This window comes from Pristiophorus japonicus, chromosome 6, assembly GCF_044704955.1.
Source record: "Pristiophorus japonicus isolate sPriJap1 chromosome 6, sPriJap1.hap1, whole genome shotgun sequence".
NCBI lineage: Eukaryota > Metazoa > Chordata > Chondrichthyes > Pristiophoridae > Pristiophorus > Pristiophorus japonicus.
This window is the reverse complement of record NC_091982.1, coordinates 189,359,092-189,381,763: the sequence shown is the minus strand read 5'-3', so window position 1 is coordinate 189,381,763 and position 22,672 is coordinate 189,359,092. Positions and strand designations below refer to the sequence as shown.

Here is a 22,672-nt window from a genome sequence, read left to right as displayed (position 1 = left end):
TTAAGAAATCAGTAATATATGTGTGACCTTCAATGATTTGAATAATAAATCAATAAATCCGGGTGAAGCCCTGCAGGTTTTTTAAAGAGCTGGTGTCCATTTGTCCGGTTCTCGTTCAGTTTGCGGTGCTGCTTGTGAGCTGAGGGTGGCGGCGGCCGGAAGGAGGCGCTCAGTCCACACCATCCAAGCCCGGGACCAGCCTCCCGGGCGCAGCGATGAATCCCTGAATCTGTGGGCGGACCGGTCTCTCTGACTGACAACCCGAGTGGCTTTCCCAGCAAGCCGCACTCATTCATTACTGATTCCTGACGAAGTGCCAGAGCGATCGAGAGAGCAGTGTGAGCTCAGCACTGGAATAAGACGAGTCTAGGAGAGGGGGAAGTGGCCAACGTTAACATTATGGATATCTCGGTGCTTTTGTACTTCTTCTTCCCGCTAACGATGGCTGTTGAAGGTAGGACAGCCTGTCTCTTTCAGAGGTCCCATTGCTCTTAACATTTGATGAAAGGCAGCAATTTCCATTGGATTCATACAGGGGCACGGAGAAGGCAACAAGATCGCGGCAGCTACATGCAAGTCTCTGAGTCCACCTGATAGGAAAACAGAGCGATCCAGATATTTTCCCTTATGTTTTACGAGTAATTTCGTCTATCCAAACCAAGCCACCCTATCACGGACGTATAGTTTATACGATTACAGTTACTGCATAAACTTGTGTCTTGGAGTTCATTACTTCGCATTTGCTGGTTTCTTTTATCTTTAGGAACGATGCATATGGTTACGGTTTAGGTAATTGTACAGTATATATATAATACTTGGAAGAAAGAGTCAGGTTGAAATTTCAAGTATATAGAACAGTTTTTTGGCAAGAGTGCTGCCGACTAGGGTGCAGCCATACATTCTGGGATATACATTCTGAGGATTGCAGCTTGATTCTGCGCTTGTGCTTTTGTGGGGCTGAGAAAGTCTTGGGCACGAAGTTTGCGATCGGTTCTGACGATCGGCCAAACCTGCCTGTACCTGGCAGTTAAAAGCCGCCTCCTGGAGTTTTCTCTGCCATGTCGAGGCCACTAGTCAGTTTGCAGTAACAGGGACCACCACACTTACCCGACCCGCCGAGCTGTCCCCTACACTGCACCATTGTTCCGTCGGTGCAAATTTAAACAAGATTATGATAAACAGGGCACCCCGGATCTTTCAGACGGTGATGTAGTTTGGAAGTGCAGGATTTTTTTTAATTGCCCAGTTTAGAAGCCACGGTAAACAAAGTAACAAGCAACTTCTTGCAGCGGAAGATATGGAAAAAAAAGTTTGGTGACGTTTTATATGGGGATTAGCTGCAAGCATCAGCGGCCCCCAGCCCCTTCAGAGTTACAGAGGATGGCTTAGAAATCCGAGTCATCTTGAATCAAAGTGTTCAGGGTTTGAGAGTATTTTAACTCAGTGTGAATCGGCCACCTATGAACGCCAATCAAAGTTTGGTATCCGTAGAAATAACATGACAAGTGTGGTCTCAGTCGGCCTTGTTTTGGAGAAACAAGGTTGACTGGAATTTGTATCGACTGGAAGTAGATGGCTGCCAAACGTATGCAGGAGCTGCTGTTGCCTCTTACAGCCGAGATACACGGGTAGTTATATTCACTGCAAATTGCGTGCAGTGTTAGGCGAGTTTATATTTTGTCTGCGTACGCCGAAAAAGTGGTCAGAATGCCTTTAACTATTTGTTGCCCATACATCAGTTTTGACTGTTGGCGTCCATGATGCTTTCGGTCTCAAGCTTTCAACTCGACAATATGTACAAGTTATTCAGTCAGTCTATAAACATGGAACTTTACGAGGAGATTTATTCAATAATGGGATGTAACGTTAGCGGTTCTAGATTTCTGTATATTGCCATTAAGGTGAGCTACAGCAGAGATTGTAATTCTCTTCTATACATTAGTGGCTGTGTGACAGCTAGAAATTCTGGAATATAATTGATATTATATCTTCCTCTACGTCAACGATCAGTCTGCCAATTCCTGTACATTCTCAATGTTGTAAACGGTTCTGTATTTTATATTCAGTTAAACTGTCAGAGTGATCACAGCGCGCTGGGCCGCCGGTTAACAGGATACAATTAAAATTCTCCCCACGAACAGGATCACAGTAGTTAGAGCAACCTTTCCTGCGCTAAATTCGCCGCTGCCGCCTTTCGAACATGTTCCGAATACAAGTACAAGCCCAAAGAAGTGCATTATCCAGAGCGGTGGAGCTGCGATCAGACACAGGCTACTTGTTCCGAAGCGACGGTAACAAGGCAAGGTTGTCTCACTTTGAGAAAATTGCTTCACTTCAAATCATAGCTCAGACTAAATATTCCCATTATAAGCCCTGCGCCAAATTCAGCTTATGTATTGCTCTGGCAAACCGATGGAGCGCTTATTTTCATTGTTTGATCTTCTCTGAAACTTCATAAAACAACACCCGGCTTTCCTGGGCGGCATCCTGTAATTAGACATCCCCAATGCTACATTGCCAGGAGATTCACAGAAAGTATGTACAGTTTGAGTGTTTAACCCCAGCATATAATTTACACATTTGTTCATATAAAATTTGAGTCAGCCATTAAAAAATCCTGCATTGTCAACTTTTGCATTGGGACCTTTTGTACAAGTTACGTCCCAAATGCGTATTTAGAGAAATATATTTTAAAAAGGTTGCCCAATGAATTCTCCAAATTTAATATATGCCCAATTAATAAAATTGTAAGAATTCAAATTTCTGAGATATTCTGACTTCATCATAACCGTGAATTAAAAAACATGATATACATGTTAAAACGATGTATAATACAAAATTAAACGTACAAGCACCATATTTAATGATATAAGAACATTTGATAATTTATATTGTATCCAGTAGTAAAACCAGAAAACATACCTTTCAGGACTTTTCAGAATTTTATTTTCTAAAACTGAAAACTTCAATGTTCTTGTTTTCACTACAGCTTACTAAAAGATGTCCATTTTTGTGAGGAATCCTAAAATGGGATTAATCATTTTTGTCTACAAATATGATATTGTTTTGCTTAAATTTATATCAGTTATGCTTTTATTTTGATTCTGGAATTATGAATTCCTGTGTGACGCGCCATAATGAAATTGGTAAATGCACAAAATATAAAGCATCAGTTTCACATTTGTACCATCCATTTACATTCCCTGCATAGATAAAGCGCTGGACCTTGGCAAAATAACTAATATTACTGAAATTCCACGTACTGATTCCTTATATTTGCGAATCATTACTATTATGGGCTATAATGGCTGGTACAGATCGGCAGACGTGAAGTGCTCAATGAGCGTTTTGCTAACGGGAGCCGGACTGGCATATTGCATGGCAGGGGTCACTCGCTAGAAAGAGACGGGGGTTCACATGTCGGGCGTTGAGCTGCGGCCGTGGCCCGACCTGTGCTGCGGGGACTGTGGTCCTGCGCCCCGGTGTCCCAGCATCACGATCAGCTGATGGCGCACCCGGCGCATTCCCTCATCCAATGCAGACATGGAAGGAGGCCGGGCGGTGTGAATTTCAGTGTGCTCCTGGGATCCTTTTGTCTGAAGTGAATTTCACACATTACTGTTGGCTTTTACTCCCCTTCTCTTCCCTCTACATTTCCATAAAGGAAGCCGACCTAAAGAATGCAGGATGGTAAAAAAAAACCTGCTCATGTGGCAGCTCGGTGTAGATTCTGCTTTCAGAGTTGCATGCCTTCTTGTTCTGCTGTTTTCAGCACAAGGGCTGGCGGATTCAGTTCCTTTCAGTGGATTTTTTTTTAAAGGAAGCAAATCCCCCAGATACCATGACAGCACATTGAGTAAACAACTGGAAGAAGAATTGGTGTTTCACTGTTTTCCCTTTTGAGGAGTGGTTTTTGCCTCATTATAACCAACGGGTTGTGGTTCGGTTTACAACTCTTGGGAGTACTATATGCACGGCAACGCTTCCAGTTATTTATAAACAGCTCATCTCTAATCCAGACATTTGATAATATTTTTATTATGGGGCGCCACAAAGTAAATGGTTCCTTGCTTGCAACTCGATACATTTCGTGGAACAAAAAAAACTCGAACAACTCGATCTTCTCCTCCCTACCTGTATCTCTGTGTGTGAGGTGTGCATAATGTCTGCATTGTAGATTGCCACACAAGTGAATTGGAACAAACATTTCAGGGTTGGTGATTAGACTGGTGGTATGTATGTGTGGGCAGATAATGAAAACCCAGACCGCTGTAAACGAAGACTTACCACAGATAAAAACAAAAGGAAATAGTGCACTTTTAGATTGCTTCTTCAAATTAACGACACCCACAAAATCGATCGCACCTATACTTGGCTTCAATAATGTTCAGGCTGTGGTCAGGATAGTAAGCTGGAGACAATGTTAATTAAAGAATAATAAGAAATAAATTAAGATGGAAAGATAACATACATCTGTGGTTCCTTGATTTAAATCTGCCTTGGATGCCTTGATTCCTTTGCTATTGAGTATTTGAGTATAAACGTGCCGCTGATGTGTTGGGAACCAGTTCTGAAGCATCTGCAGGGGTGTCCTTCAACAGAAACTGTCCTTTTGCACTAGAATGATGAATTGCAGAATTAATGCACTGAGAGCTTGCAGTTTTTAATCCTGAGGCATGAACTGTCATCAAGAGGGCAGGGAGAGGTCGTGAACTTGCTGATGGAAAAGCAGAAATAGCATTGGCACAATACCGAAGGAGCCTTATTGGGAAAACGACAGGCAAATTGGATTACATTTGAAATGTATGATGAGTCCTGGTAGTGCAGGACACTGCTGCAAAAGGGCACATTAATTTCCTTCACAATTTGTTTTAAAACCTTGAGGATTTCTTTCTCGTATTTTGTTAATTATTTATGTCTTTTCATTTTTGGTGCCACGTTTTCTTAACCAGTTTCTGCCATTCTGACCCCTTACTTTTAAATGTGTAATCAATCATGTCAAATTATTGCATCATTATATGGAATTTGTAGGCCATACATTCTTGATTAGAACAACCATTTGGTTGAGTAAGGTAGTACACGTAGAAATAGTGTACATTTTAGTAAGTTATTTTAGGAGATGTAAATACTAACAGTCGAAAGAACTGTAGCAAGTGGGACCGAGAATCATACTTTAGATGAGAGGGGGAGCTGTAGGGTAGGCAGCTGTCGGCTAACCAACAGTACAAATATTAACTAAAACCTTAGGTAACTTTGAATAGTAACATGAGATTTTTTTTAAAGTGACAATATATAAACTTTGACTCTCAAATGTAATCAAGATGTAAATACTGCCTTTAAAATGCAGCAAAAAGCATTGAGATGTGTTGGGTGTTCCCTTGGTTCCATAATACTAGGTTTGGTGTCTTTTCCTCTTGCTGGTTCAAAGACTGCCTTGTTCTAAACTGAATTAGATTCAGACTGCAGTGAATATTAAAGAAACATTTACACTACATGAATCAAAGACCAGAGATCATGACTTACAATCAGATTGGAAGGAAAGCTCCATGATAATGAAATAAATTCTAATTTAACCTCAAATGCCACTTTTGACTAGCTGTGAGAAAGAATCATTGCAATCTTGTTCCGTGTCCTGATGCCTTGCACATTTGTTTCTTAAATATGTTGTGTTGACAATAAGCATATCTTTTGTTGCTCACTTTGTACTGCAATATCTAATTGATTAAGAACTGCATTAGGTAAAAAGAAACAATTTTCAGTATGATTGACGTTTTTTTTCAAATAGCCTTTGTTCAAATTGATGTTTAATACAATTGGAGATGAGCTGGTTTTGTTTGTGCGGCAGTAGAACATAGTGGGTCATAAATGTATAAATGCCAGAATGGAATATATAGCTTAATATCTTAAAGATAGATGAGAAAGAGTGTGAGAAAACCCTAATTTTCCAAGGCTGGCTGTGAAATCAATTTTTTTGAATAGTCAAAGGGATCACGTTTAAACATCAACTATACACATGCACAACCAACGCCTTAATAGTACTTCACACAGCCCACTCAGCAGACAAGCCTGTGAAAAAAGTCAATGACTCCCTCTGTCAAGGGCCCTCCGAGACAACAATGAGCATGAGTGCTTCACTGAGGATGACACTCCAAGCACTAATGGAGCTTTTGATTCCTCCCTTTGCAAGGCAGCAATTAGTGATCGATGGTGTTTGCAGCTGGCCAGATGTTTTGCAGTCCAATGTCTGCTGCTTTTTGATAAACAATTTTAGGCAGCGAGAGTTTGAAGTTAATGTGGGAAGAATGAACACAACATTGTGATAGTTTGATTTAAAATAGCAAGGATTCAGGAAGCGAAATAGCGAAATGGGACAAATACAATGGGATCTGGAAAGAGGGAGTGATGATCTGGAATACAGCATCTGATGGGTGGTGCAATGGGTACTAAAATAAGCTAGTGTCAAGAACAGTTGTCAGTAACTACATAAAAAATCAAAGAAAGTGAAATAATAAGAAGCAGGCTAGGGGAAACAAAAGGGATGTCTGGTCAATGTAATCAATAATATCAGTATAAACCAATAGTGTTATTCAGCAAACGAGTTCATTTTTAATCGCACAAAATACTTTTATGTTGGTTATGCAATTGAGGATAGAAAGTAAATTTGCAAAATTATAACACACCAAACGTACTTTACAGTCAGGTATAAGTGGGTTCAATTTGTTGTAACCAGCAGGCTAACACTGGACCCGTTTTATTGCAATTTAATTTTGTGCATTTCATCCACTCTCTCTAGTTGCGAACGAAGGTTTTTGTTTATTAGAATCCCATTATTATATCATGTATCCTTTCTCCTTTGTCTGTACCTGCCTCTGCTCCGGCAGATCGTATAGTGCTGCAGTGCTGGCAGTTTGTTGAGACTTGTGACTGAGTGCAGACAGCCAGATCCAGTAAAATCTTGCTAACTTTCACGGGGTTCCAACCTCAAACATTACTAAGATAAATGCAGAAGATTAAAGAATGAATGCTGTGAGTCTAAAATCTCCAATAATTCCCAATTAGTACAAATTATTTCACTTGAAAACAAATCACACAATACCATCACAGAACGGTTCAGCTTCGAATCAAAGAGTTATTTTTATTATACTTAATTTATTGCCCCTACAGTTAGTACTGAGAGCAAGTTTTTGTTGTGAAACATCACTTCTTTGTAATGAATTGCATGAGCTAGGGTTTGTGTATATGTGTGTACATATTATGTGTGCACGTGTATATGTATGTGTGTGTGTATGCATGTATGTGTGTGTATATATGTAGACAAGTGTGTGTATGAAGGGAGTTTATTGAGGTTGGAGACAAATATGGCTTAACCCAAAACTACAGATGAGGAAATGGAGTTTGATACTCATATTAAATATGTTTGGTTCTGTGTACTGTCAGATGATGTGTGAACTGTGCGCATTAGATCAGTCATACAGCCTGTATTTGAGTGTGTGTGTGTGTGTGCTGCGGGATGGGGGCGGAGGGTGGTGGTATGCTGTGCTGGGACATTAGGTGTCTGTCTGGTTCACTCTAAGCAACCCTCGGGGCCTCGATATACATGTATTGTAATCTTTCTTATCTATGTGCGAGTGTGTATATAAGTGTATTTGGTGTAGTTGTATAAGATCTATACTGTGGGCAATTGTATCTGGGAGAGGATGCTCAATAGCAAACCATTGATTACAGAATCTGGTCTAGGATAGAAGGGAACAAATCATTCATAAGTATTACATATACAAGTGAACTTTGTAAGTCTATAAGTTCTATAAGTTATGAATAGACTAAGTTAGATATTCAATAAATGAACATCCAGTATTCTGTTTATACCACAAGTATGGTATCAAATATGAAACTAGAAGAAAATTATATTTCTATTAAATATTTGATTTTAGTCTGAGCTATGTAAATGCGGCAGCATCTCAATATTTATCACATCTTTATGCAAACCAACTTTAATCTCCAGAAGGTTTTATTCACCATCTTGAAAGTGACATTAGCAGAAATTAAAATGCTAAATTTATGGCAACTACAGTCCCAGTAAACATGGTTATTAAATAATTTAATGCTACTATTTTCAGAGTATCAACTGAGGTAGAAAACTACAAATATCTTTTAAATAAAGCATTAATAAAGTTTGTGCTGCTGTATATAATCTACTCCATTGAACTTGCTGCAGCAGACAAAATGGCAGCACAGCATCAGAGGTTTCAAAGCGACCTGTCCCAGAAGCTGCACTGGTTCAATGAGTCTGTTTTAATTTTAGTAACCAATGCTCCCTGATTCTTAACTTCACAATTCTGACTTTTTTGAGTATTCACAAAAAATAGTCGTCTGAGTAGTCAAGGAATATTCTGGAATCATGGCTACAATGGCACTGTTACATCTGGAAAATGTAAATAAGAGTTATAACAGGTTATTTGAATGATAACACCTCATAATGCTTTTGTTTATATAGGGCCTTATCCCTTAAAATAATTTGTGGTTAGCTTTTAAGTCTTGTCCAAAATGTTAATGTTTCCGAGGCATCGAAGTATCACATTTTGTTGCTTAGCCTGAGCTTCAAACCTTTCTTCCTCCCCTGCCCCCAAATAGTAACTAGCATTGAGGATCTTGATAGCTGATGCTACATGCTGAAAAAGTAAATATTCAAACCTTAATGTAGTATTACTCAGTGACTCATAATGATTAGAAAGCCACCGCATAAAGTCTTCATGGGAGATCTCCCATTTCAGTATATGCAAAGGAGTAAATTTTTCTTGATAGTAAGAGAGGGTCATAGTTTATGTATCTTACAGTACTGACGTACATGTTTCAAGGAGAAAAATAAAGCTTTACATCAAGCTGATTCTGAGGGGTTTGCCCCTCCTTATACCACCCACTGAGTCTACATCTATAAATACGAGGCCTATAGACAGCCTTCCCATCCCAGCATTGACTCTATATCCAACTGTACTTCTATTTTTGTTTAATCACATCTTTAAGATTTTTTCTAAAAGACAAATGGTAAATGAGAAAAAACCTAATCACAGAAATTCCAAATGCACATACAGGTAATGTAGTTTTAATTATTTAATTGAGTTAAAACTAGGCATTTGGTTGGAATTAGAACATGGTTGCAATATTTCTGTATTTTCTCTTTATGTTCGGAAGAAGGAACAATATTTGCTGAAGAACCTTTGTGTGGAATTGAGAATGCACCACTGCAAAAGAACGTTGATGGTGTATTCTAAATAGGATGTCAGAAGAAGTCTTATTGAAACATTAGAGATACTTTTTATGTGCCTGCTAGTCATTTATGCGCTAGCCATTTTGTGAGGTGAATACCCATTTTATGTAGACTGCAACATGCCTGACATTCATTGCACTAGTTGGTTACCACTTAATTTCAGGTTATTTTCCTATTCAGTAAAAATTTGAAACCAGATGTGGTAAATTCAGTTTATTATTAGTAGAATTAACTATGGAATTAAAAAAATAAAATTTCAATTAGTCTAATATGTTCAAATGAAAACTTTAATACTTTGGCAGCTAAAATGGTTATCTATGATATATTTATTGTAGTGCATTATATATTATACTTTAATTGTAATGCGCTATGTATGGTACATTTATTGTGGTGCGTTATGTATGGTTCATTTTTTGTGGTGCATTATTGTATGATTCATTTATTGTGGAGTTGTGATAAGGAATCTGTGCTGTGAAAACTCTGCAGCAATATCATCATGTTGCCCATTGGAACACTGTTGCAACAGATGCTATATTTACTTCAACGCAAGAATTTTGCAATGCCATTTTCACATTACTAACTATGCTTTACATTTTTTTGTGCGGTTTGTACATTCAGTGATAGAATTTCACCAACACTGATGATAGTTTGCTGGCTAACTTGCCTTGCAAGACAGCTTACTAAATAGCAAACCCTCTTTAAGGAACAGATACCATCTGGGCTTTGCTGAGAAGTTAAACATCAGCGTGTTGAAAGGTTTTGTACTTTGCTGAGACCGTGAAACAACCCATGAGGTAAAACCAATTGTAACAGTTGTAGTAGACGCCTCTTAAACCACAGGACTATAATTTTTTTATGGGTGAGACAGAAGATAAGAACAGTCAATAAAGATAATAGAAGAACATTAAAAAACTCTTGTAAAATGTCTAGGTAACAGCAAATACAGCTGGCCTCTGGCCCCTGGGCTAAACAAAATGTAAAATCAGCTAAGCAACTTTTACATAGATAATTCAAAAATACATTCAGCACTCATTGCAAATGCAATTCTTATTATTTTTAATAAAATATTCAGCTATTGTTTTACATACCATAGTTGCTGCATAACCATAAAAGAAGCCATGCAAAGTAGAAGATAAGTTGTGCATTACTAAAACAGTGCAAAGCGTGAGAAAAGGTTTCACAGAGTGTGATTTTTTTTGCCTGGGGCTGCCTCTGTGATCAGGAACTGGTTAGTGATTGTGCATTTCAGAAAGCCAATGCCAAACTTAGACAGTAGTTTCTTTGTTACTCCACCCGAACCATCACCCATACCTAACCAAATTAAGTCGACTCATCCCTTTACAGCATTCTTTAACTTTCTGCCGAAGTTCTAGGGTGTATATTCAAACACTGCAGTCATTTTTATGATCTTGCAGAATAAGTATATGTTAGTTTCACTGGTTTATTGTAAATACACTTCAGTCTGTTTATTTTAAATGCAAACATTTTGACTTGTTGACAAGAATAAGTAGCACTTAGTTGAATGTTGTATTGTAATAATTTTATGTCAGCAGGAGCCAGAAAGAAGCTCCTGATACTTAGGTTTTTAACTACATTCCAACTTCCCTGATATTACAGTACAGCTAGGTAAACAGTTTCAGAAAAGGACCTCCTTGGACTTGGGTTCGACTTTAGATGTTAATTAGTCCATGGTTAAATCACAGTTGTGTCATTTAGCAAGAATTCCCATTGTACCATTGGCAATCATATTGTAATGTCTATGTGAAAAAAATCCAGACAGACCACACCATTGTAATAAATCTACAGTAGATTTACTTCATTGCGATATGAATAAATTGGGGAGGAAGAAAGCCTTGGTTTGTAAGTAGCTCATTGTCTGTTTAATTATTCACACTTATGCAATGATGATAGGAGAACTGTTTGGCCCTATGTGCACTGACTACAGTGCTTAAGATTTATGAATGAATGACTTATAGGGTATGTGACTGTGACAGGATGTAGCCTAGGAAATAGGACCTCATTAGGAAAATGCAAAGTTATTATTCAAGTTATTGGTCAATCATGGATAGAAGGGACATCTATTTGTGCATTTTATGGGAGAAATAACTGGCTACTGCTCAACCAAATGAAGGTTTTACATAATTTTGTTATATTTTAAAGTTACAGGAAGTTAAGACATTACCCAAAGTTGCCCATCCCTTTGAATTCAGTAATCTTCTATTGATAAAGAAACCTATCAAGGCAAGCAATGGTGACCGGAATACTTTTTCCATTTTTAGCATCTGATGTCAGCATTAAGCCCTCCTAGATCAGGTATAGCATAGAATAGATGTATAGCAAAGTTTCCTGAGTGCTTGTTGCAACAATGTATGTTAATGCCAATCTCAAACAAGCACTTCTTTTGCACCAGTGTGAATTTTTCATTTTCAATGCCAGCCACCCCTTGGGATTTTCTGAGTGAGACAGTGAATGAATTGTGGACTTGGTTAAGATTGTCCAGATTTTTTCATTTTAGACCTTAATTGCCATCAGACAGAGAATTGTATCATCGTTTAGAGCTGGATTCAGATCTGGGTCCCAGTGTTCTCATGTATTGGACCACCCAGTCCCTAAGTATACTGTAGCATTTAAAATTTATAGTACTGAAGATACTAATATTTTAAACCAAGTGAAACTAGTTTGAATAAATTAGTGCCAGATAATTAAACTTCTTGTATGTGCAAATCGAGCCAATTTGTTTTGAATTCAGATATGCTTCCACAGATGCTGCAGCTTAATAAAGCCATGTTCCAACATGGTGGTTTCATATATGTATTATTGTTATGATACAGGTTATGGTAAATAACTGTTTACATTAGTCAAAAGCATATCTCAGTAAAGGAAATGTTAAAATAACTTTGATCAAATATTCCATTTTTAGTCAATCTCATGGAAATACCCAACAGGGAGGGATCTAGAAGTCTATTGCTACTTGTAGCATGCTAAGACCTACTGCATGGCTTGACTATATTGTGATTTTTATTCTTCTCAGATGAATTACTGCCTGCTGAGATGTTGCTCAAGTTCTCCTGAACTCTGCGGCATTTTCTTTCATTTGAGTCAAGGCTCACTGCAGATTGGTAGGCGAGAGACAAGCAGGGTAGCCTGTAGCTCATTAGCTGGTGAAATTACCATTTTCACAGTTTTTTTCCCCCTTGGTATAATTGTTCCTTCAGAATGGTTTTGTATAACTGACTGCACTCTGCATGCAGCAACTGAAGCAAGGGGCTGCCGTGTGTAAAAAAAAAATCTGTCTTGTGCAATTAACTATCAACTTTCTTTAGGAGGTGGATGATGCCATCATTGTTAACCCCTGTCAGATGCTTTTATTCCAGGCCAGTGCATGCCTGAGTCCATTCTCAGAAGTCAATGCGCAATTTTTTTCCCTGGCCCATAGTTCTCTGTTGCCTTCATAGAAGTTCATGCCTTATTGTATTCTGTTACGATACAAGCAAAACGTTAAGAGTAGCCGAGGCCACACACAGAATGTTGTCTACATTCTCATCATGCCCACCCTCGATACCTTTAAACTGAACAGTTTTATGTTGCTTTTAGAATACGTTAAAATACCATGGAAGCATGTTGAAGTGTGAATGTGAGAGCACGGTCATCAGTTCAACTGAATTTGAAATTGGTACTGGTTTCAATTATTTTAACAAACCTATAGTTATGAAGAACACTTAAAGTGATTAAACTAACCAACTTAATGGTTTCAAATAAAAGAAAATCAACATTCTAAAGTATCAACTGTGCAGTCTTTGGGAAATAAAGACCACAATGTATTTGCAGAACTTGTAATCATGGATAAAGGTAAGTAAATCAGTAAATTTGTAATACTATTGATACTACATAATATGAGCTTTTCTAAACGTGCTAGTTAACTACATCTGATCTGAAACCTGCCTTTTGATATATGGATTGGCCCGGCCCATTTTCAGTTTTTTTTCAGGATAATTTACAAGGTGTGGTTTGTTCCAAACTCGAGGGGAAAAGTGCAGCTACAGAGTCTTTCTTCACTGGTGCTCAAGTGGCAGTGCTACACAGCTGGCCCACAATGAATGTGGGAGGTAAAGATGACTACCTTGCAAACAGATCATGGCCACTCACTCATCTGGTCTAAAGTTTTAGTAGCAGAGATTACGTTCAGTAAGTGTGCGCTATGCCACTGCGCTGCCAAATCTATTGATTGCCAGGGATTAAGAATTGAAGGGTGGAGATAATGGCATAAATATATGAACCAGGAGTAACTAAAATTGATCTCCACTGAACACATTTAAATTACTTGAAAGCAAATTGGTGTTTTTCTCTTCAATTTTTTTCTCCACATGATAGATGAGCCTAGATAGTGACTATCAACATGCTGTTCAACTATTGATGGAATTGAGGCCACATTTGCCAGCAGCATTACATGGATAGTAATCAATGGGCAGAAAAGCCGCCTATGTTTTCCCTTCTTATTCCAGAGATGCTGAGAGTATTTGGTGTATCTTAACTGTCTTTCCAATTGAGATCAGCTAACTTGGCACAGACTGGAGATCAAACTTAATACCTTCTTGGCCTGTTTGGTTCAATAGCACATCAAGCAGTGCAGTGAACCATTGAGACATAAGCGGAGTTGAAAGCAAATGGTTTTGACTTTTTTAGCTTAAAGAGCCTACATATAATGATTAAAATCAGTAAACTGTAGTTATTTGGTGCCCAGATTCTGCATACAGTATGTATCAGAATATTGTTTTACATCCAATAATTAATAATACATCTCATATACAAATTTATATAAACATACATACAATAATACTTTAAACATGTAATACATTCAAGTTAAAAGTTCCCATGCAAGACATTTTGCCAATTATAAATAGAAAAGAATATTGCCAAGACCCCTATTTTGGAATCAATTTTCCAAACAGCCAACCAACTCAACATACATTTGGTGTAGTGTTACAGTAACCTATTTTTAAAATTAAAAATCATATTTATAGAATTATTGAAAAAAGAATCTGATTATGGAAAATGCAAACAGGAAGCATCTCAGTGAAACCTTTAGTTTCAAAACAATAAGACCAAATTAAATCACATCACTCCTTCAGGGTGTCTCTATATAAAGTAGGGCTCAAAATGGACCAGCTCTGGGGCTTAAGGCAACAATGTTTCACAGACGTTACACTATATGGGGCTGAAATTCGTGGCATTTCTCATGCGTGACTGCATAACTCTAGCTGGAATCTGGCAGGATGGCTGCAAATTAAATTGAAATCAGGTGTATGCTCTGGAGTTTCTATCTGGCATGGGGAAAGAGTCTCTTCCTGGCCTAAATGAGGCAACTGAGGGTAAGTATGACCAGTGGAAGTATGGCATATCAGCCCACCAGATGGCAGTAGTGAGCTCCACCTTGGGATTCAGGCCAGATGATGGCCTGGACCTCAGTTCCCACACAAAGAAAAAGGCTAATTCTTAATTATATAAATGTGCCCTCTTACAATATGGGCAGCTCAAAATTCTTTCTGGGAAGAACCCGACACCCCCTAGATCGTCCCTAGGGGCGATCAACTGCTGGGCGTGTATTATAGACCCCCAAATAGTGGGAGAGAGATGGAGGAGCAAATATGTAGGCAAATTGCTGTGAAGTCCCAAAATCTTAGGATAGTAATATTAGGGGATTTAAAATATCCTAATATTGATTGGGACAAATATGGTGTGAAGGGTATAGAGGGTGCAGAATTCTTAAAATGCATTCAAGAGAACTTTTTTAGTCAGTATGTAACAAGCCCAACAGGAGAGGGGGCGGTTTTGGATTTAGTTTTCGGGAATGAAGCTGGGAAGGTTGAAGGGGTATTAGTGGGAGAGCACTTGGGTGCCAGTGACCATAATTCAATCAGATTCAAGTTAGTTATGGATAAGGACAAGGATAGGCCTGGAATAAAAGTTCCAAATTGGGGAAAAACTAATTTTGCTAAGTTGAGGAGTGATTTGGCCACAGTGGACTGGAAACAGCTACTTGTGGGTAAATCAGTATCGGAACAGTGGGAGGCATTCGAGGAGGAGATCCGGAGGGCTCAGGCCAAACATGTGCTCTTGAAGAAAAAGGGTGGGAATAACAATTCTAGAGCCCCCTGGATGTCTAGGGACATACAGGGGAGGATAAAGAAAAAAAAGGAAGCTTATGTCATATACCGACAGCTAAATACTATAGAATCTTTGGAGGAATATAAAAAGTTAAGAGGCAAAATTAAAACGGATATTATGAATGCCAAGAGAGAGCATGAAAAATTCTTGGCTAGTAAAATTAAGGAAAACCCAAAGATGTTCTATAAATATATTAAGAGCAAGAGGGTAACTAAAGAAAGGGTAGGGCCTATTAGAGACTAAGAGGGTAATCTTTGTGTGGAGGAGGAAGATGTTGGTATGGTTCTTAATTAATACTTTGCATCTGATTTCACAAAGGAAAGGGGCAATGCAGATACTGCTATCGAGAAGGAGCGTGATATTCTGGGTGAAATAAACATAGTGAGAGAGGAGGTATTAAGGGGTTTAGCAGCTTTGAAAGTAGATAAATCCCCAGGCTCGGATGAAATGCATCCCAGGCTGTTGAGTGAAGTAAAAGAGGAAATAGCAGAGGCCTTGACCATCATTTTCCAGTCCTCTTTGGATTTGGGCATGGTGCCGGAGGATTTGTGGACTGCTAATGTAGTACCCTTGTTTAAGAAGGGAGAAAGGGATAGATCGAGTAATTATAGGCCTGTCAGCCTAACCTCAGTGATGGGAAAATTATTGGAAAAAATCCTGAAAGACAGAATAAATCTACATTTGGAAAGGCAAGGATTAGTTAGGGACAGTCAGCACAGATTTGTTAAGGGAAGATCGTGTTTGAATAACCTGATTGAATTTTTTGAGGAGGTAACCAAGAGAAATTGTTGGTATATATCAACAATTTTGATTTGAATATAGGGAATATAGAGGGTAGTGCGTACGATGTAGTGTATATGGACTTTAGCAAAGCTTTTGATAAGATCCCACATGGTAAACTGATCACAAAGGTTAAAGCCCATGGGATCCAGGGCAAAATGGCTAGTTGGATCCAAAATTGACTGAGAGGTAGGAAGCAAAGGCTAATGGTTGATGGATGTTTTTGTGACTGGAAGGATGTTACCAGTGGGGTTCTGCAGGGCTCAGTACTGGGTCCCTTGCTTTTTGTGGTATATATCAACAATATCGATTTGAATATAGGGAGTATAATTAAGAAGTTTGCAGGCGACACTAAAATTGGCTGTGGTTGATAATGAAGAGGAAAGTCATAGACTACAGGAGGATATCAATCTACTGATCAGGTGGGCAGAACAGTGGCAAATGGAATTTAATTCGGGGAAGTGTGAGGTAATGCACTTTGGGAGGGTGAATAAGGAAAGGGTATACATATTAAGCGGTAGTATAGATGAACAAAGGGACCTTGGAGTGCTTGTCCACAGATCCCTGAAAATAGCAGGCCAGGTGGATAAGGTGGTGAAGAAGGCATACAGAATTCTTGCCTTTATTGGCTGAGGTATAGAATACAAGAGCAGGGAGGTTATGCTTAAATTGTATAACACTTTGGTTAGGCCACAACTGGAGTACTGTATGCAGTTCTGGTCACCGTATTATAGGAAGGACGTGATTGCACTAGAGAGGGTGCAGAGGAGATTTAAAAGGATGCTGCCTGGAATGGAGAATCTTAATTATGAGGACAGATTGGATAGGCTGGGTTTGTTCTCATTGGAGCAGAGGAGGTTGAGAGGAGACCTCATTGAGGTGTACAAAACTTTGAGGGGGCTGGAAATAGTGGATAACAAGAGCCTATTTCCATTGGTGGAGGGGTCTATTATGAGGGGGCATAGTTTTAAAGTGGTTGTTGGAATGTTCAGAGGGGATTTGAGTGGAGGCTTCTTCACGCAGAGGGTTGTGAGGGTCTGGACCTCACTGCCTGGAAGGGTGGTGGATGCAGAAACCCTCACCACATTTGAAAGGTGCTTGGATGGGCACTTAAAATGCCATAACCTGCAGGGTTATGGACCTAGAGCTGGTAATTGGGATTAGACTGAATAATCTCTTGTTGGCTGGTGCAGATATGATGGTAAGTACTGCAGGGAATCGAATACAGCCAGGGTGATCGCCTGGACTAGTTTTGATCACTTGGATGGATCAGAGAGGAATTTTCCCAGATTTTTTTTCCCAATTGACCTGGATTTTTATCTGGTTTTTGCCTCTCCCAGGAGATCACGTGGTTCCGGTTGGAGTGGAGTGTAGAATGTTTCAGTGTAAGGCGTATCGTAGTTGTGTGGGGTGGACTGGTTGGGCTGGGTGCTCTTTACCTTTCCGCCATGGTTCATTGTTCATAGGTTTATATGTAACTTTCAGGGTTGCTGACCAAGGGCTGTGCGGCTCTTTGTCGGCCGGCGCAGACACGATGGGCTAAATGGCCTCCTTCTGCGCTGTAAATTTCTATATTTCTATGTTTGTAATCAACAAGTTATACTGGAAATTGTGGCACCTGGTCCAGGTAGGCACTCTAGATGTGCCCTTGGTGACTTGGGAACTTGCCATTCACATAGAATCATGGAATCATATAAATTTACAGCACAGAAGGAGACCATTCAGCCCATCGTGTCCGTGCCAGCCGACAAAGAGTCATTCAGCCTAATCTTTCTTTCCAGTTCTTGGTCCGTAGCCTTGTAGGTTACGGCATCTCAAGTGCACATGCAAATCAAGGGACTGCCTCCTGATTGTGCTACCTTTGGTAAGGTCAGTGGTGGAGGTTCAGAAGGGCACATCCTAGCACTTACCCCAGGATGCACGCCTTTGACCCATGAATGTTTGGGCTCAATATTTTTATCTGGATAAAAGTAAAAGCTTCAGAAGCAAACTTCACCCTATCTCCCTTTTGTCAAAAAGATTCTTTCTATCTCCATGCCAAAGACTAGTTTTAAGATTGTTATTATGAAAGCAAGAGCAATAAGCCTGGAATTAATAATTGTCATTATTAGCAGGCAAATACATGGCATGCCTCTGTTAATTTAATGTAGGTGTTCACCTGCAGGCATTAATCTACTACATTTTAAATAGGTCAATGCCTCATTTAAAATCGCAGATTGAGGAATGTCTTATGGGCATGTGAAGTGTGGCCCGTTAATATTGGCAACTGCCATTTCCAGGACTAAAGAGTTTAAAACATATGATAAATTTGTGTCTAATTCCCAAAATATACCCTCAGCAGATGACAGTCTGCCAGACAAACTGCAGATGAAAATTTGCCCCTGTGTATTCCGATCAGCTTGTTGCCACAGCTGTTTGGATACAGATAGACGGAGAGGTTGGATACAAGTTCAATTTCCAACATGGTGAATTTCCAGTCTCTCTGGACCATCTGGATAAGAAAAGGCCCAACCGCACCTACCCCCTTCCCCTCCCCCAAAGAAAGGAACAGAAAATTTAAATTGAAACACTATCAGTAAAAAGCAAATTCTGGATATCTGAAACTTTAAAAAAAAAGCTGGTAACACACAATAGGATAGTCAGTACAGGTATCTGCAAAGAAAACACGCAATTGATGCTGCTGGTTCCTACCCATCAGTTTTGATGAAGGGTAAGACCGAAATGTCAACCATCTTTCCACAGATGCTGATTGACCTTGCTGTGAGTTTCCAGCTATCCTTTTGCCAGATCGAAATGAATATATTTGGCTAGTTAATCTACAATATGGTGTTCAGATAGAGAAACACATTTTGTTTTTATTCATTATGCCTGGTAAATATATTATCCAGTTTTGTCCATTCAATTTCTGTATATTTTGCACTTAACTGTAGTGATATAACCTCAGCTTCAAGTTTGTACAATGTCAGTGTCATTCCAGTCTGATTGCACAGCCGTTATTTCATTAGGATCCTTAGAATGTCACTTGCTAAACAGTAATGGGGATAATACTGATAATACTTGTGTTGTAATAATGAATTAGTAAAGGCTACACAACTACCATATGATAGAAGAATTTATACAAATTTAGTTGCAAAGTAAATACATTTAGATTTGGTACGCTTTTAAAGTGACCATACTAATTCAGTCTATTAAGATATGAAAGAGGTTGCTGGGGCTTACAAAGGTCTGGACTGTGTCTTCAATCTAATTCTGCTGTCCTTATAAAGTGACGCTGCCCAATACAATTAATACAATTTATCTACATCATAAACAGCTGAGCATGGCTTAAGGGCCTTCAAAATATAACCCCATTAGGTACGAGGTGTAAAATTTCACCCAAATCTACCCATGGCATCTGCTTTAATTCTACCAGCAACTATTCTGCAGAGAATATTTTTCAAGTCCTTCTTAAATTAGAGCACATAGTTGTTAGATATCTTTTACACAAGTCTCATTATATTTTTCCTAACCTTCCGACGCCTTTGGAGACACATGGTAAGTATAATCAAGAGTCAGGGATCATTTCATCACCTCTGATGAAGATAAATGACTTCCAGTACAGGAACTGAACCTTGTCACAAACCATTTGCACAAAATGGCACACTTGGGTTTTACATAAATCTGTGGGGAATAAGATGAAAACCACAGGACAGCTCCTTGCAGGACGTGCGTGGCTTGCTTTTTTTTAACTCTTTCACAGATTTTGTTACATTGGCAGAAACCCAGTTGTGCCACTGCAGCAACATTGGAATGTCTGCATCAAGTTTGACCTATAGCAGTGACTATAGTCTTACCATTTTAAAAGAAATGCTCCCCTGGTCTATCTCTTGAATGGGCTACTGTGCAATTTATAACAAAATATGCTCTGCACATGCTTTGGTGTGTTGTGCTAGGTATGCAGAGTAGCAAGATAAAGTAAAAGATAAATTTGAAAATTATGCAGGACAGATTCAGAAAAAAGATATTGCAGAGAGGCTTTGGAGAACACAAGTGATTTGTTTATACATTCCTGAATTGAAGTAAATTGAAAGATTACCAAAGAAGAAGGTAAAGGCAAAAAAGTCAACGAAAAAATTTAATCTAGATCTCAGGAGGAAGAGAGAAAGTAACGAGTGAGGAGAGGAGAGACAGATGCATAGCCATAACACTTCACAAAAGCATTGTATAGACCTGATGAGTTGCAATGTAACTTTGGGGAGTAAATTTTCAGCTTTCTATTATCACGATGAGAAACTACATCCACCTCTCCAATTCTGTTTCCACCCCCTCTTAATCATTGCCCACACTATCCATCCTCTTCAGCAAAGGGCACAGTCTGCAAGACCATCACTCTGGTTTCTTTTTGCATGAGATACACTAAAATTCAGATATGGAGATGTTTTTAGTTAGTTCTGGCTTTTGTTAAATTTGAAAATTAATTCCAAAGCTACACAGTTTCTAGTCGTGACAAAACTCATTCCTAAAGATTAACCAAAGATGTTATTAACTGAAGTCAGCGCTTCAATATTTTTGGTCAGTATGGGAAATATTTAAGATAATTTGATCTAGCATATTAATTTTGCCAGAAATCATGATCTCCATTGGTCACTTAAATCTTCTTCCCACTCAGACAAAGAGAGCCTAAGAAAATTCTAGCACCTGCGTCCTGTATCCAGTTTTTAAAATAATTGATATTTGTTCTGATCCCCGATATGCAGTGAAATTACTTTATGATCGACAGGTTGGACTATAGCAGCATCGAAATAAAAAATGATCACTTTAAATTCAATTTAGTCAACTTTCCAGTTCAATATTTCAAGAAGTAAATGGTTTCGAATTGTGATTTGTGCAGCAGCTCCTTCTCTTGAGGCTGAGGGTTATTGATTCAAACGAAACAAATTGTCAGGCATGCAGCTTTAAATCCTATTGATCAATTTGATATAAGTAACTAAAAGAAGATGGTGGCCAAATGGCCAAATGATTCTGCAACTTTGATTATTTGTATTAATACCTATTTATAAAGAAGACTATGGAATGGATCTGCTTTGTAATACATTTTAAATCAGGATCATACTGTAGCAATAACATAGGTCACTGTCATGTGAAAACTAACAGAGGCAAAGGCATTGGCCATACATTTTATGACATTTCTATGCTATGAATGCCTTAACACAATGGATGTTTCCATTTTATTTCAATAATACTGTAAATTAAACCATGTTCTATAGTGTAACTTATTTCTCCAATTCTGCTTTCTAGTATTCATCTTTAAGAATTTGAACAAAATTTATTTTTTGTTAAAATTCTTTGAAAGAAAATGTACAAACAGAAGACCTTTTAATCTCAATTAATTGTTACATATTTTAAGAGCACTGGTGCTAAATGGCTGGATTCATTCTTGTTCACTTTCGGCAAGATTTCAGCTAAGAGGCACTGGTGCTGAAATTGCCCACCACCTGAAACGGGTCGCACCTACCGCTCTTGAAGTATTCTAGCCGCCCCAATGCATGGGGCAGCCAAACCGGAGAAATTCAGCACTTTGTTTTTTTTTGGAGCGACTCGGAAGTGGCCTCATCATCAGGGCGGAAGTGAGGGCGGGGCGGAGTGGTCGATGCTACAAGTCATCAGCGCCCTTCAGTTAAAGGGGAGGGCCGTTGCGAACTCTGCAGCCACTTTAGTGGCAAACACTGGGCCACCAGGGAGGGTTTCGGCTGGGCCAGTGGCCTGGCAGCCAAGAGGGGGTGCCAGCCTGCCTGTTGGCGGCCCAGCTGAACCCGCGACCATAAATGTCGACCTGACCTTGCAGTCGGCCGACAAAAAGAAACATGGAGTTGCCGGCAGCGCCACCTCCCCTTTAAGGACAGCCGTGCCACCCAGTCACAGCAAGGGTACCGACAGCAAAAGCTGTCAGTGGCACCGACCGGCAGCAGCGCCTCTCCTGCGGGGCAATTTTCAAAAGAGGCAATTTCCTGTGGGGCAATTTCGGGAAGGGGTCGCCACTGGTCGGTAAGGGGTCGGCATGTGCACACCACCACAGTGGGAAAATGGGCAAAGCAGTTCCCTACACCACTCCAAAACTGAGGAAGGGCGATTTATAAAATGGCAGCCCCTCCATGGAGACTTGACGGCCAGTCCGCACCGACCCGTGGCCGCCGTTTTCAGGTGGCCACGGGCCTTATAGAGAGGGGCAATTTCGATCCCACTGATTTCAAGAGCAAATTTCAGGCCATCAAAAAAGTCTGCAGAGAATTCCTTAATTGGCAACATTATACTAAAATGTTATAAAATATAAAACTTATACTAAACAATATATTATGCACACCCACAAAAGCAGCCTTATGTTTATGGCTTTGAAAAATGCAGATCCTGTACCTGTTAAAACTGACTTTAATAACAATATTATTTTTCCTGAAAATTCCATTTCTACTTTAAATTCACTGGAAC

The 22,672-nt window shown here is 39.2% G+C and overlaps 1 protein-coding gene across 4 annotated transcripts in view; it reads left to right on the top strand.

Moving 5' to 3' along the window:
- The first annotated feature begins 337 nt into the window (after nucleotides 1–337).
- The window catches only part of LOC139265910 (ephrin type-B receptor 3-like), a 105,572-nt gene continuing 83,237 nt past the window's right edge, over nucleotides 338–22,672 (top strand). For all 4 annotated transcript variants that reach the window (XM_070883492.1, XM_070883489.1, XM_070883490.1 and 1 more), the window contains exon 1: nucleotides 338–454. In XM_070883492.1, the coding sequence (XP_070739593.1) occupies nucleotides 400–454 (55 nt within the window). In that variant the 5' untranslated portion in view covers nucleotides 338–399. The remainder of the gene's footprint in view (nucleotides 455–22,672) is intronic.